Source organism: Oenanthe melanoleuca, chromosome 4, assembly GCF_029582105.1.
Source record: "Oenanthe melanoleuca isolate GR-GAL-2019-014 chromosome 4, OMel1.0, whole genome shotgun sequence".
Lineage (NCBI taxonomy): Eukaryota > Metazoa > Chordata > Aves > Passeriformes > Muscicapidae > Oenanthe > Oenanthe melanoleuca.
In genome coordinates, this window is record NC_079337.1 from 28115209 (window position 1) to 28131307 (window position 16099).

Sequence of the window (16099 nt, forward strand, 5' to 3'; positions counted from 1 at the left end):
GATCGGGCGCATGAGACGAGAGCGAGTCCTCCCTGACAAGCCCCAGCAGTGACAACTGGTCATTAATTGTAAAAATTCTGCCAGCGTGTGGTTTTAGAAACAATTTGTACTTCTTTATGCTGTCAGGGCAGGCTTTGTCCCAGACACTCTTACCAGGCTGAATTAGTCTTTAAAAGAATTAGGCTCAGCCCAGCTGGAGCTGCACTCACTATCTTTGCTAAGAATCTTTGCTAGGAATGAGGGGGCGGGGGGGGGGAGCGTGCAGTGGTGGAGTGCATGACAGTAATTGTCACCAGAAGGAAGAGAGAAACTCTCCTCTACTGTTTCCGTACTGTTTTATTATTCTAATGATGCAGAGGGGCCCAGCGGAGATCGCAGGCCCGCTCTACTGGGAGTTACACAAACATTGAGATGAAGGGAAAGTGCCTGTTGCCAGAACGCTGGCTGGCTAAGCAAGGCAGCGGGGCGAATGCCAGGCAGAAAAGGGAGGGCTGCTTATCTTCAGCTGTCCATGTGGGCAACGCGAGCAGACATTTATGGCTGTACCCTGCCAGGTGCTCTCTCGCTAATTTTTTTCCTTTTCCCCATGCATTCGCCCATGAGCTGCTTCTTTGAGGAGCACATAGTCCTAAGGCACAGTTTTGAAGGACCTGGCTTTCATTGTGTGGGACTGAGCTCTTGGTGAACTGTCTGGTCGCCCAGCAGTGGGTGTTTGGGGAAAGGCTGCACCTTTGGGGAGGAATGAGCTAGCTGGCCGAGGAGATGACCCAAGGCAAGGTGTTATTACCTCTCAATCTCTCTTTGGGATTTGTAGCCTTATCAGGGGGGACTGCCCAGAGCTGCACTTGCTGATAGGGCTGGCCCTGGGTGTGTGGAGCGGGTGTGGGGATGTATAGTCGTGGAGCTGATAAAGAGGAACTTGGCAAGGGAGGGAGGCCACTGGGGAGGGTGAGGAGAGGCCACTCCACTGGAGCCTGACACAGACCCTAAGATGGACATATCAGCTCGTGCCAGTGGGGCTTGTCACTGCTGATTTCCTTGCTGGGGATGGCAAGGTGAAGGTAACACTCCAAAGTGAGCTGACCACTTTCCTGTAGCTTAGAAAAAAAAAAAAAAAAAAGAAAAAGAAAAAAAAAAAGTCACCTTCAGTACATACTGTCTCTCAAATGATACCTAATGGAAATACGTAAATATGCTCAATTTATGTTGAGCTTTGAGTGTATATGGTGCAATACCTGGCTGCAAGGAATATAATTGCATACTATAAAGAGTTCTGCTGAGCTCAGTTCCCCCATAAATTAATTTTGCCTAGTGTTTCTGTAAACTCACATCTTTTTTTGAAAGGCAAGTAGCTATTCCCATGCTGCAGGTAATGGGGATTTGTAATGGCATTTAGGGCTGGATTAATTTCTGTGTGCTTTATGATTTGCAGAGGTTTACAGCAGTATTTCCAGACTGCTGTAGGTAAAACTCAGCTCCTCTTCTTTGTAGTTCAAGGTCAAGGCAAACAGTAAAAATAAATATTTCAGCAGCACATCCTACTGGAAAAAACTAGTCAAAGATTTTAAAGTATGACAGAGTAGGGATTTGTTTTGCATGAATACTAAGTATGTCTACAGCCTCAAAAGAATCTTCTCTAGCTGGAAAACAGCATCATCAGTAGACCTGTGAGCTTTGAAGAGCACTGTCACATTTGCAGATAGCACAGAGTGCTGTACCACCACACCAGGTTGACAAACTGGACCATGCCCTCCCAGTGCATCATTCAACAAGTTCTCCATCCAAATATAGCAGTTGTTTGCTTTGCCTGGTGAGTAGGATGAATCCATTTGCTCCAGAATAGTCAGTAATTTCTGAGGAACAGGAAAGTACCCTGGTAGCCCATCAAAGAATCCAGCAGGGACTTGGTTTCCCCTTTCATACAGAGCTCCTTCTCACCAATGGTCTGCAGTCAGACTAGAGGAGAGAGGTTGCTCTAAATAAAATGGAGCTGTGGCAGCAAGAAGGTGTTAAATGCAGGTCAGAAGCAGTTGCAAAGCCTCACCAGACGGTGGGGGATGTGGTGTCAGGGATGCCCAAGCTGCCTAGGGAGCAGGGTTGCATGTCACATGCCTGCTCACTGCAGGCAGCCCTGTGGGTGAAGAGGAGCAGAGCAGGCCCCGCCAGGCTGCAGAGCGAGGCAAACCCTCCCTGCGCAGGTTGGGACTGGCACCTGCCTAGCTGGCTGAAGAATGGACAAGGGGTGCTGTGAGACACGGGACTCTCGAGTATCCTGCTGAGCAACCGACGCCAAGAGATGCAGATGTTTTCAGCCTAGTCCTCTAAATCCCTAAGCGCAAATATCCCTTCTCATGATTATGGAAGTCACTTGAAGCCTTAACTGGGAGGAAAAGCTTCCCCCTCTGCTTCCTTTCTACTCTGCCCACCTACCCTACCCTGTCCTCTCCTGTGCTCTCAGTGGTTGGTGACATTCCCAGGGCTGCCTGAGGAGCATCTCCATGTACATGGCATCAGGTACATCTCATCTCATCTCATCTCATCTCATCTCATCTCATCTCATCTCATCTCATCTCATCTCATCTCATCTCATCTCATCTCATCTCATCTCATCTCATCTCATCTCATCCCATCTCGTCCCAGGCATATTTTGCTGGTAAAGGGATACACAGAGGCACAAGACCAGCAATGTAATTAGGCTGCCTGCTCCCACCTGATGTCTGTTACACAACATGTATCTCCCCATGCAATCCCAACATCTGTATCGTGGCCCTGATTTCCTCCCAGTCCTGCTCATTGCATCTGAAAAAGGCTTCAGAAAGAGAAGTGTTCAGCTGTGCTGTTTGGTAGAAATGGCTCTACCACAACTGCAGAAAGCCTCACTTCCCCTGCTCCCCAGTCTATTCCAAAGTTGCATTTTACACAGAGGTAGGGGGAAGCATTTCCAAGGTGAGTCCGGCCCCAGCCTGGACTGCAGCTCAGGCCAACTCTCTCACCTAACATTTTTAAACCTGCTTTGCTAAACCAAGACTGTCTAGGAGTTTTCCTCTAAGCCCCTACTTATGTCCAGTCAGACCCCTTCCTGCAGACACTGAAAATGGAGTTGACTTCTAGACAGGCAAAAAATCATCAGCTGGCACGACATTTTAAAAACTCATCAAGAAAAAGCTAGTAAGTTAACATAATATTAGTCTACAGCTCTAACTGGTACTCCAAGTGGAACCAGTTGCAGAAGTAATGTGAACTGTTCCCTACTCAATGCACAGCATGTTCATGGTGCATCATGCAGTCCCTGGGTGGGGTTGTCATATAAAGTTTACTCCATTGTAAATCTCTTTTTCTCTAAAGCAGGTATTTAAACATCTGTCCAAGCATAGGAATATGTTTGCCAACAGAGAAACATCCAGCCATTCCTATTTTGAAAGGCTGTGTTTCTCTGCAAGCCCTGGGGTGCTATGAAGCACAGATGGAGGGGTGCCACAGTGTTCCTCTGCCCATGTGTGGGAAAGCCCAGGCAAGGAGATTAAAGACACATCCTGGAAAACAAAAGACCCATCTAACCATTAGGGAGCAGGAAAAGAGGGAAGACAGAAAGAAGATGTGGGCAGGAGAAGGCTGCGTTGCCAGCTATACTTTGGTGGTTGTGCAACATCAAATGCCGAAGTCTTCTCCTTTAGAAAGGGAGTCACCACTTTTGTGGAGACCCACCTGCATCTCCAGTCAAACCTGAATGGTCTCCAGGTGGGAAAAGCTTTTCCAAGCTTTTTTTTTTTTCCAAGCAGAATGGGCATTGTGCAGGTGACCCACTGCCAGTAGAGACCAAGGTCTCAAATGTCCTCATGTGTTGTCTCAGTTCAGGGGTAAAAATGTTTTTTTGCCATTTCTTTGGCTTTATTTATGAGCCTTTGCTGACCAAGTCCCATGCTGCTATTGCTTGTGTGAATTTCTATGTGCAATTGGCAAGGGGAGAACCAGATGCAACTTGGGGGCTGTGCAAACTTTGTTAGCAGATTATTTGCTTTATTATTCTACTCGTTTACAGAACAAGTTTAACAACTGTCTTTTCCTGCTAATTAAACATTTGAGGGGGTTTTGTTTTGTTTTTTCTTTAGCAGGAGGGACTTTTAAAAAAGCACTTTAAAATGCAATTAGAAAGGTATGTGAGATACGTTAAAGGTATGTGAGATATGTTAAAACTGTGTGACCCTCACAACTATCTCTGGGCTCTGCTCTAGACTTCCGTTTTATAAACAACGTGATAGATCTAACAAACACCTGAAGAGTTGCTTAAGCTGAAATGGATCTAAACAGCAGCAACGAGCCTCAACACATAGTGCTGCCTAGCAGGCAAGGAATACTTAGGGAAATTAACAAGATTGGTGGCACTGGAACAGGCTGCCCAGGGAGATCGGGAGTCCCCTCTCTCTAGATACCTTCAAGCCCCATCTGGAGGAGTACCTGTGTCACCTGCTCCAGATGACCCTACCTGGGCAGGGGGTTGGACTCGATGATGTCCAGAGATTCCCTTCCGGCCCAAACGATTCTGTGTGATTTGCAATAGTCCCACCCACCAGATCGGGGGGACTTTGTCTTTCCCCCTATCACAAGCCCCCATCTTCCTCGCTGCGTTCTCCTCTCCTCCTTCGCACTTTCCATGCTTTTTTGTTTCTAAAATTCACCGGGGAGCCCCGGGCCCCGGCGCGGTGACATCGCACATGGGCGTAAGGACGGGTAGGATATGGGCAGCTCGCGGTCTGAAGGCACGGCCGAGGTAACAAAACCGATTCGACTTTTCCACAACGCCTCCCGCGCCTCCCTCTTGCTTAGCGGCGGGCTGGTAGCGCTGCTGCCGGCCATGTGCGCGGCGCTGCGGGGCGGGGCGGGCGCAGCCGCGCTGCGGGCGGGGGCGGTGCCCGGTGCCCGCGGAGCCGCCCCTGCAGCCGCCCGCCCCGCCCCGCCCCAGCCGCAGCTCGGCGCGGCGCGGCTCGGCATGGCGGGGCTGCGCTTCCCGCATCACGGCGGCTACTGCCGCGCGGCCGCGGCTATGAACCTCCTGCTCGGCGTCTTCCACGTCCTCCTGCCCTTCTTTCGCCCCGGGGAGGCGCAAGGACGAGGTAAGAGCACCGGTGGGATGAGGTGGGAGCGCGGCACTACCTGCCCAGGGCTCGAGAGCTGAGCCGCCGCCCCCGTCGCCGTCCCTCGGGCGGCTGCCGCGGTGGCAGCCCGGGGACACAAAGGGAGCCGGGACGCGGCTCACCTCTCCGTCCCCACTTCAGTTCCCTTCCTCCCGGCCCCGCGGTACCCACCGGACCATGCGTCTCTGCCGGTCCGCCCCAGCGCAGGGAGCCCCAGGCCGCCGCCTGCGGGCTCCGGCCGCCCGCCTCCTCCCCATGCGCGCTTTCTCTCTCTCTGTCCCCGCAGCCATCGAGCCCATCCCCGGCGTGGTGGAACTGTGGCAAGCCGAGGAGGGGGAGCTCTTGATGCCCGCCCAGGTGAGGGGGCGGGGGGGATGGGGGCGACGGAATGGCCGGGGCCATTGCGGGAGTGTGCGGATGTGTTGGGGCCCGGGGGCGGGCGCGGGCCGGTGGGGCGGGGGCGGCCTCGCTGCTGCTGTCACGGCGCAGCCCCATCCCCGCGGCCCCCTCTGCCTGCGTCAGCGGCGTGGTTGTTCGAGTTAATCTATCTTCTCTTTGGGGTTCCCTCCCTTTCCCCCCCCCCCAGTTGTTTTTTTTTTTTTCTTTTTTTTTTTTTTTTTAAACTAGTGCATTTGTGGTCGGAACGCACTAGACGTGCCTGTCGTGAATATGCGTCTATTTATGTCTCAGGCCTGCTCAGGTGAGGAGCAGGCCTGAGATATATGTATCTCAGCCATTTTTCTCCCCTCAAATGACACATCATTTATGGTGCCGTTCCTCTCGTTCTAGCACATTTTTTTTCTTGTTTAGCTGCTTTTGTTGGGCAGTAACAAGATTTGATAAATTCTGTGCTGGCAAGAGGAGCCAGTATGGTACAATGCCCAGCGGGGCTGGTGAGTGAGGAGGGGAGCTGGAAGCAGGGTCTGGAGTTTATGGCATTTGAGGCAGTCATTTAACTTGCACTGACAGACTCTGCCATATGTTGAGCTCGGCCTCCTAGACTTCAAGGCACCAGGCTTATAAACGGAAAGAAGCAGTCCTTAGGGACAACATCTTATATGAGGACCAAAAGTGGGTAATTTATTTGTCTTAAGCCCATATATCATTCTCTGTTTAGTGCTCAGCCATTGACACACATCAATATAAAGGAAAATAGCAGAAGTGTTTTTTCTTAGCTAGCTAACAATTGATGCTGCTTACCAGGACCCAGCATTTTGTACTGTGGTGTTATTAAAGTATTATCTATTGTATGTACAGATAATTTTGTAATATTCATTTGTTGTGCTATTGAGATTTTGCCTGTTGCAGATGTGGTAGTAGCTAAGGGAAGGTGTAGAGTTGCTGTACTGAGATGCTTGAGGAGCTCAGCCTTGTGTGTCTGTGTTCTTTAAATTGAGGATATTAAGATGCATTGGATGTAGAACTGTGTAATGTAGTCGGTTTTAGTTGCTTTTCATAGGGAAGCTGCAATTGAGTGATGATGACGTGATGTTTACTTCCTTAGGAGATTAGGTCCTCTTGGAAAATGCTTTGTTCTTGAGCATCTTTATAAAAACAAGCTTTAGTTGGCTAAAGAAAAACCAGGCATGAATGACCCATGAATTTGGCATAGTTGAGCTTATGGCCTTGCTCAGTTCTTGCAACAGTGAAGACAAAGCTGAGACTGCTGTTCCTCCATCATTTCTGTAGAGACCATGTTAGGTATGCAGGAAGGAAAGAGGTCTGGCTTCAGTTGTGACAGAATAAGAACTAAATCACAATAGGCTTACTGATTTAAGAGGTTAAAAGTCATGAACTGGTCTCTGAGTACTAGTGGTGTATTGACTGATTTGCATGGTTTTCTCCTCTGAGCTTGAGGACTGCAGCAGCATCTGATGTATCAGTGACTATTCAAGCTGAACAGCAGGACCTGAGTTCCTCAGACAGGTTTTGAGACCAAAATTTGGTTACAGGCCCGACCCTGATGCTTTCTCTTTTGTTTCCATATGTACTTGGGCTTTACCCAGCCCCTGTTGGGCTTGGGCCCTGTGACCACATTTGAAACACCTTTTCCATTTGTTGTGGTGAGAAGGAAAAGAGGCTTCCTGCAGATATGGTGAGGGACCCTTTCAACACCTCTTTTATGGAGTGGTGGCACTGGTTGCAGTGGCTGGTTGTGGCGCTTCCCTGGATGCCTGAAGAGTCAAGGGTTGAGCCATGATCCCCTCCGATGTTTATGAGGTCCTGAAGGCACATCAGCATCATTGCCCTCCTCAGTGGCTGCTGGGGTGGTGAGGGGCATCAGTGGAGACAGCAGCATCAGTTCCTGAGTTCTGGAAAAATCACTACACCTGTTAGCATCTGACTGCCCTTTGTTAGAGAGATGCTTAAATTTGCAAGACGTTCATTCGTTGTTGATCACATTTCACTTAAAAGAATTGTCTGACCTACCGCTGCTACAAGAAGGTTTTCCATGTTCTCTTTCTTGCGAGAATAGACTTTCTTGGTTAAACCCTCAATGAGGGTTGTTGCCCAGTGTTCATGTATCACAGCAGTGGTGATGTGATGGTGAGGGTGTAGTAACAGGAAGAACTACCTTGCTTTTTAGTGGACAATAAATGTTGTTTTGGTATGGAATATCCAAGAGTTGTTTCATTGCTGTGTTTGAAGATGGATCTTGATGAAGACTTTGGGAATAGGATTGGTCTGACCCCTTGGTTTTGTTTTTCTTGCTTTTATTTGGAGGGAGTGGTACCAATGAGAATTTCACCTGCAGAAATGGAAAATCTGGGGAAGGAACTGCATATTCCTTTGCCGAAGCACCTCCCTCCCACTGCTCTCAGCAGGAAAATGGATTAGGTTGCCCTGTCTGCCAGCCCTTTAGCCTGTTTCTGGCAGGTTACCAATGCTGTCTGATGGATGCTTTTCTCTTTCTGTCGTGGCTTTACACTATTATCTTATTTTCCATGCATCATCAACTGCCTGCCTGTGACAGAGCAGTTTTGAGCATTCCTTGCTGCCTGCAGAATTTGAGGATGAAAGTTGAATGGATTGGTAACCTGTTCAGCCATCCAGTTGCCTGCACATGCTTTTGTTCCGGGAGCATGTAGTGAATAAAGACATCACCTTAAGGGGTGAGGGAGGGGAAACAACATGTTTTAATATTTGTAGTTGCTTTCTAGGCCTTTAACAGTATTGCTTTATCTAGGTGAACTGCATGAATTTGCAAGCTGGAGTGCAGCCGCTCAGGGCCCCCACGCCTCCACCACCCTTGGTTGTTATATCTTCTGTTTCCTTTTGCTTCCCTTCCATTGCCTGTGCTTCCCAGCTTCCCTCTTATATATATTTGTGCTTTTCCTTTCTTCCCATCCCCTAGCACTTGTGAGCTTTTGATTCCAGCTTCCTCTGAAGCCTGCAGAGCTGTCTGGGGATGGCTCACTTACTGCTTTTGCTCCGCAGCTGAGCCTGAAGGATGTGTGGAGCACTGCAGTTGGTGAGGGTATGTGTGGGCTCATGTGCTGGGGCTGAGGGGGAGCTGGCTGTACCTAACCTGCTGTCTTCCACTGGTCCGCCTCTTCCTCCAGCATTTCAGTGTTTCTTCCTGGATTCCCTTTTTAGCTCTGACACCAGCTGGTTTTCCCAGTCGGATGTGGTGGCTGTATTCCCTTGTGCCTGTTTCTTCTTTCTTGTTGAAAGCGGTGTGAAGTGTGGGGTAACCACGGAGCACCCACTGGCTTTGCTCTCGTTCTCCTCACCCGTAACCTCCCTTTTATAGCAGATGTCCCAGATGGGCAGCTGGATTTTTCTTTAAAAAACAGTGGGATTTTTACATGGAAAATCTTGAGTGTGAGAGACTTGATTAGAGCAGTTGTGGGTTTTATAGACACCTTATAATTTTGTGGTTTTGCATGTTTGTTTGCAGCTTATTCATACTTAAGTAAAATGCTTGGGAGAAAAGCTCCTTTATGTACACCCAAGCCATTCACCAGTAAAGGCTGAGAAAGCTCCAAATATTGACAGCCAGGTTGTAGCACTTCAGTGCAAAGCTGAAAGGCAGTTAGTTATGTTTTATGTTTGCTGAAAAGGAGAGGAAAGAGGACAAGGAAAAGCACAGTAAGGGTATCAGGCCAGCTGTTTTCCACAAGTGTATGAAAGAAGCACAAATGAGAATTGTTGTTCATGGCCTATACCACTTAAAAGAGGCATCAGAGAGTCATAGTTGTGTGTTTCTGTCTTTCAGAAACCATCCAGGTTACAGGAGCATCTGAAGGCAGGGGCAGGCAGGTTGGGTACCTCCAGAGCCCTTTTCCCTTCAGCCCCTTCAGTTTGGAGGGAGGAACTACCTTAAAATGACATAATGAAGTTTAAGTTGTAGTTCTTGTTATCGTGACTGAAAGTGACAGTAAGTCATTAAAGTCAGTGTATACCAAACTTTATTTTGGTGTCAGTGCAGTGTTTGGTGTGATGGGTTTTCTACTGTTCCTGTGTGTCACAGGTAGGAGATGAGTGAGATGTTTCCTTAGAGGAGCACCTTGTGAATGTTTCAGTTTGCTTGCAGATACTAAGGAGATTACAATAACTTCTTGTTTCACTTTACTGTGACAGTGTTTCATGTGCTTGAATTTTAGAGAAAGATACCATAGTGTTTACTGTATCATGATCGTTATAGACACAGGTCAAATACAGAGCTGCTGCCTGAGTTTTCATTTACAAGGCCCCTGGGTCTGAAAGATTTTTTCTTCTCCCAAGTATTAGCAGCTTGTCATCAGTTTCTGTTCTTCAGTGCAGCTCAGGGGCTAATAAGGTTAATTGTTCTACTGGCTTCAAAAGCTGATGAACACCTTGACCTTACATATATTTATCAGAGATTCGTGGCAGTGCAGTGTGTCATTAACGATCCCATCAGCTGTGCATAAATTAAATGTCCAGAGTCACATACTTCAAAGCAGGGTTTGTCTGAAGACACATGATTTGTGTGAAAGTCTGAGACAGACTTGGGGTGTTCCTCTTTGGGCTTTTAAAAGGCATCTTCAGACTCCCAGCTGAGCTTCTGGATGGTGCTGATAGGACGTGGGGCTGGTTGGCTATGCAGATTATGCAGTAGCTGTCAGCTCAGACTCTTGAGACTTGTGTGACACAAGAGGGGTGCTTTCAAGGACTTTCCAACACAAGATAAGTACCTGCCCCATATTCAGGATAAGGTTTTGAGGAAGGGGATTTTTTCCTTTTCATAGGTAGACTGCTGAAAACTGCATTTTCACTTTAAGGTGGTGTTCCCTTCCTTCCCCCCTGTGGTCCTGTAGGTGGAATATGCTAGTTTTTTGTGGGGGGTTTATTTTTGTTTTTGTTTTTTTTTTGTTAAATCCGCAGTGTAAACCTTTGTGCACATGTAGCCTGGAGCACACAGACGAGTGAAGATAGGAGAAAGCTGGACATTGGGGTCTGTGTGTGATCAGAGTTAAGGGTGATTTTTTTTTCTCCTTGCAGTTCAGATGTACTGTGGCTGCGCTGTAGACTGGGAAGTTTGCTTAGTGTTGCTTGGTGAAAAATGGAGAAATGGTAAGGTAGCTAGTGTTAAGGGTGAGCACAGTGTAATGACACAGACCCAGGTTTCTGATGCCAGGCAGATGCTAAGCCATTTAAAGGAGGCACTAAGCCATTTAAAATGAGGATAGATTGCTGACTATGGCAAAGGAGCTGTTTCTGGAAAAGGTGGATAAGAAATCCTCTAGTTCTGCTTGGTATTGTACTGAGGTTGTAGAATTACAAAAGGAGCTTGGAGAAGCTGAAAACATGATGGGTTTGTATCATGCCATCCTGTTGGAGTCTAGCAGCAAGGCTTAGCAAGGTCTCTAGAGAAGATGGCTGGGTCATCATGGGGGCCAGGTGCTGGGACCTCCAGGTAGATCTGTGCTGAAGAGCATTGTGGTGTACTGCAGATCCTGGATTAGCATGGTGTCTCCAATCTCTGGGCAGGAGTACAGAAAGACTGTCAAGTCCTCAAGTTAACTTGTACTTCCTTGTCAGTCTTGTTCCAGATTTGGTTATGTTATGGTGAAAGCTGTGCTGCTTCTCTTGTATGAGGTGCTCATGACAAAAGATGTAAGTTCCAATGCATTTCGTAGTTATTGGCAAGATCGGTATTAATATTAGCCATAAGGTCATTGTTTTAGGCACAATAATGTTAATTATTAGTATTAATGTTAACATTAACTGTATTTCCTGCCACAGTGCAGTTGTAATTTTTTCTCACTTCTTGAAACTTAGGTCTTTAGAAATCCTACTGCCTGTCCCATTCAGTAGGCAGGTAGGGCTGCCTGATCTGCTTAAGCATCTGAAGCCTGTACAAAGATGTTTGGTATTTACAGGTGATTTTTTTTTTCCAGTATGTAGTGAAAATAGGAGGTAAAATCAAAGCTGGTGGCTTGGGGCCTGTTCCGTGATCTGCTTGCGTGGGAAACATGTAGGAGGGGTGGTGGAAAGTACGGTCTTTTCATTTTAAAATATTTTTCCCCCTGTAACCTTTTAATTGCTAAAGTCTGTAGTTCATGTCTTGTAGAACCATCGCCTGCAGAAGCAGAAGCTGGGAAATCTCACCAGCTGTTCTTGGCAGGATGACAGAGACCTCCTCCTGAAAAATGTTAATCTCCCTAAAGTTGTCCCTGGTTTCATCAGCAGGGGTTGAGTGGCTGTAATACACTTCATTTTGAGTTGTACCTAAAGCTTTCCTGGAGATCTTGGCCAGTTCAGAGTTGCTATCTCCTTGTTTTAAATGGATTTCCTGCAGGGAGCTCATTGAACCAACACTTGAGTTCATACTGTAGACAGCTCAAAGTGGTTTGTGGTGAACAGCAAGCTGACACAGTTCAGCTGCATGTCTTGAAAATTACCTGAGTGCTGCAACTGAGCTAAGATGATGTATTCACAACTTCTCCTCTTTCTGCTTTCTGTACCTGCTGCTAATCAGTGATAAGATCTGGGTTTGGGACCTCACCATGCCAGTTGGAATGTGGTACTTTGTTTTTGGCAGGTGATGGGCATTTCTGCATCCTGTTTCCTCAGGTACTGACTATTGAAGTTTACTGATGGGGCAGAAAATTTGAAAGTGGAAATAGTCTTTCTGTAGTTTGAGGACAATTGATGGCTTTAGATTGAAATTCTGTGTGTGAGTGGATTTTGTGTAGATGCATTTGCATAAACGGCAAATGGGTCTGTTCAGTCAGCATTTGCGAAGAACCAGCAGAGTAGCCAAGTTAAGTCACCATTTATCTTTTGCTGAAACCTCAAAAGGGATGTCCAGCAACCACCTTACTTGACTCATAAAGGAGTTGTAGTAATTTTGGATTTCTGAATTTGTTTTGCAAACAAGTCACGTGAGAACCATCTGTGATGGAGCTAAAAGTGGTATATATGTCCAGTTGTAGTTCTGAGATTCTTACACAGTTTTTTCTGTTTGTCAGGCTGATTCAGAAGAGGATGTGGAAGAGCATCCGCAAGAGCAAAGGTAAGCTAAACTCAAATGGAAGCAAGAGTATTGAAGTTAATTTTGATTTTTGTTTTGGGAAATATCAAAGTGTAATTGGGCAGACTACAAAAAAATTACTTTTTTGTCCTGCATGTTAAATAGTTTTTTATTACTTGTGGCTTACAATTTTCTCAACTTAATGTTAATATTGATTCATTAGCGAAATTAAAAAAACCCGTCCTCAGTGTATGCAAGCGCAAAATACCTTCTTTCATCTCTTTCTCCTAATCCTGTCTCTAAGATGAATTTTCTTCTCATTGCTTTCACACACACAAAAATGTTTATTAATTGTTTTGTTGTATATTTTATAATATATTTCTTTAAGGGAGGGGACAGTTTCCCTTACAAAATTTGTAAATGTAAGTAATCTTGGAGTGTTAATTTGCACCAATGCAAGGAAACAGGTGAAGGAGATTTAAAGCCAAAGGTTTCTTAATGCATTGTTGTGGAACAGTAAATACTCTGACCTTATGTCTTGAAATCAGATAAATAATAAAGCTCTTCAAAACAGTAACCACAACTCTGTTTATGTTAATATCAGGCCTTCTGTATTTTGAAGGGTTGGGTAAATAGCATCACAATTTATTTTTTAAATACACATTTTGTTTCCTCTGAGCGTTCAGGTTAAAATGCTTGGATATCTACCAGTGAAACACTTCCTTCCTTTGGTATATGTTAATATGTTACAGCTTTCAGTGCCATGCCAGCCAGAAAGATCACAAGACTTAAAACAAACATGTGTAACAGCACTGTTTTCTGATGGCAGCAGTTAGCCACAAATGCTTTTCTCATTTATCTCCAGATTTGCCCTTAACTTAGGTTTGAGAGCAAATAGATCTGATAAAATACAAACCTTGCTGGGAGCTGGCAGAAGGAGTAGGTATGGGATGGGTTATGATGGGTCTGTCCTGCACTGCAACACTTCTTTGCATGGCTTTTCCTCTTTCTGCCCCATTGGGAACATTCTCATCTGTACCCAAAATCACATTAAGGCTCCTGTGCCTCATCTCTGTGGGAATTACAAAGATGGTTTGGAAACAGGATGTGAGAATTACTGTAGCTGCTGACAGCTGGTGCTGATTGCTTGTGCTTGCTTAATTGTCCCTATTTCTACCTGCAGAGGGGATTTTTTTTGCTGCCAGCTCTTGTGGAAAGAGGGGTAAACTACTGAAAGCTGCATTTCCCTGCACAAATACAAAACTTTCTGATTTTTGTCATCTGGGAGCTATTATGTTTTGGATGCAGAATTTTTACTGCATAACTTTATAACCTGCATGCTTTCTTTATTGAGAGGTAGTGAATGTAATGCTGTGCTTAAGATTGTTTCTGATTGTTTCCTTAGTAGGCAGAGAGATGTAATTTAGGTGGTTGCCCATTTTTCTGTGGAGGTGGATGGGGTAATTGGCTACTATGGCAATAATAAAAATATTATTGAAAATAACTAGTTTTTGAGACTCAGAGAGGAAAAAGTGATTTGACTGGAGTTTTTTTAGGTCATTCAGGTGCTTAAAAATTTTTCAAGTAATTATTCGTTTTCAAAAACAAAGCTGCTTTTTGGGAGTAAAGTTTGTAGAGGTTCACTTGCATGGTGGAAACATCCTTCTATTGTCATACTGAAATGTTTCAGGAAATTTCCCTAAACAGATCCTGGCTTGTGTGCGTCTTCTAACCTGTTTTGGTTTGCTGCTTATGTAAACACATACATAGTCCTGTGTGTGCTGTATATACTGATGCAATGTTATAGTGTAGACTTAATGAAGAAGAGCCAGCAAAGGTAAATTGGTAAGACTAGAATTTATTAGTTTATTTCCAGATTAGCTTTCATTCCTTTGGCTTACATTACTATATGGTGAAATCATGGGAATTTCCTTTTCCTGTAGCAGCAAAACCTGAAGCTTGCAGCATCTTCATCTCATTGTCTGACTGCATGCCCTGGGGAAATCAGTTAAAGCTACTGTAATTTGATGTGAAGCCCCTAGAAGCAAAGCACCTTAATGTAGAGGTATTAGCAGAAGTTAAAGGAGATAGAGAAATCAGAAATTTCCCCAGAGATGAGGGAAATATAGAGTTCATCATCTTGGGGCATGAAGGATAAAGTCTCTTTCCAAAACATTGTTTTATTCAGTTTTTAATTCTAGGTTATTGGGTTCCCTGGGAGCTTGCTTACCTACTTTGAAAAAAACCAAACACAACAAAATCAGAAAAGTATTAACAGTCTTTTAACGGACTTCCTGTGCATGTGCATCATAAGATCTTCTTTTGGGGTGGTCTTCTTGGTTTGCTGTTCTTGTGGCAAGTGCACAAGGGAGATGGATGTGGTCTTATAGTTTCTGCCTTAGATTTAGCTTTAACAAATAGAGAAATTTGCATGAGGTAAAAGATACTGTCAAAATAGCAATTTTTGTGAAAAGCTATTTCAGAGGTGAAAGAGAAATGGTTGATTTGTAGGTCCATGGATTTGCAGCTGCCCAAGAGTGAGGAGAAGATCATTATCAACTCCTCAATTTCCACCCTACGACTCCTGCTATTTTAATTGTTTGGATGCTTCCACAGGTTGCTTCATATGGTCTTTGCCTCTCTGGATCAGATTCTGAAATAAGAAATGCAGCACAGTAGACACTTAAGTACTGCTTCAGGCCACAGACTTAGACAGAATTAAAGTCACTTGTATTTAGATTACCCTATTAAAAAGCCTCCAGTTTCATTCCAGTTCTTCTTTCCAGCTTTTCTTACCTTTGAAAGTCAGGAGTAAAAATATGCCTTTTATAACAGTGACAGGTGTTGACAAGAAAAGATTTTGTTGTTGTGTTTGGAGGGTTTATTTTTTTGGGGGGGGGGATGGGTGGGTGTTTGTACTCCTACCCCTTCATCCTTGTGGTGACTTTGGTTGCCACAGCTGGCAGTAGCAAATTTTTAAGGTTTAGGTGCTTGCTAAAGCAGCATAATGAGCCAGCACCCAAGGGAATGGCCTGAAGTAGTGTCAGGAGGTGTATGTTCGGTATTAGTAAAAAAGTTTTTCACCTTTCCTTGTTGGGCACTGGAACGGCTGCCCAGGGAAGTGGTCACAGCATCAGCCTGACAGAGTTCAAGAAGCGTTTGGACAATACTTTCAGGGCACATGGTGTGACTTTTGGGGATGGTTCTGTGCAGGGCCAGGAGTTGGACTTGATGATCCTTGTTGGTTCCTTCCAGCTCAGTATATTCTGTGATTCTGTGAAATGCAGAAGTCTGGCATAAATAAAGAGACAGTACTGTCAGGTGATGTGCACAAATGATGCTATCAAAATTTTTAGCTTTCTGCTTCAAGAAAGTAGTCATTGGACTGCAAAAAATAGTAGTATCACGTGTGTGACTGTCCTGGGGTGACTGATGCTTCTATCCCCAATTGTCTGTTCTGTTTGTGTTGGATATTGAGTTCTGCGGCTTTAAGACTGGTTCCAGGAGTGAAGGGGGAGAGAAGAGG

At 45.4% G+C, this 16099-nt stretch overlaps 1 protein-coding gene across 5 annotated transcripts in view; it reads left to right on the forward strand.

Moving 5' to 3' along the window:
- The first annotated feature begins 4954 nt into the window (after positions 1-4954).
- The window catches only part of TMEM131L (transmembrane 131 like), an 81800-nt gene continuing 70655 nt past the window's right edge, over positions 4955-16099 (forward strand). For all 5 annotated transcript variants that reach the window (XR_008840439.1, XM_056490744.1, XM_056490743.1 and 2 more), the window contains exons 1-3: positions 4955-5111; positions 5419-5489; positions 12572-12615. Coding sequence is in view for 4 of the 5 variants with exons in the window: in XM_056490744.1 (XP_056346719.1) it covers positions 4988-5111; positions 5419-5489; positions 12572-12615 (239 nt within the window). In the remaining variant the exon portion in view is untranslated. The remainder of the gene's footprint in view (positions 5112-5418; positions 5490-12571; positions 12616-16099) is intronic.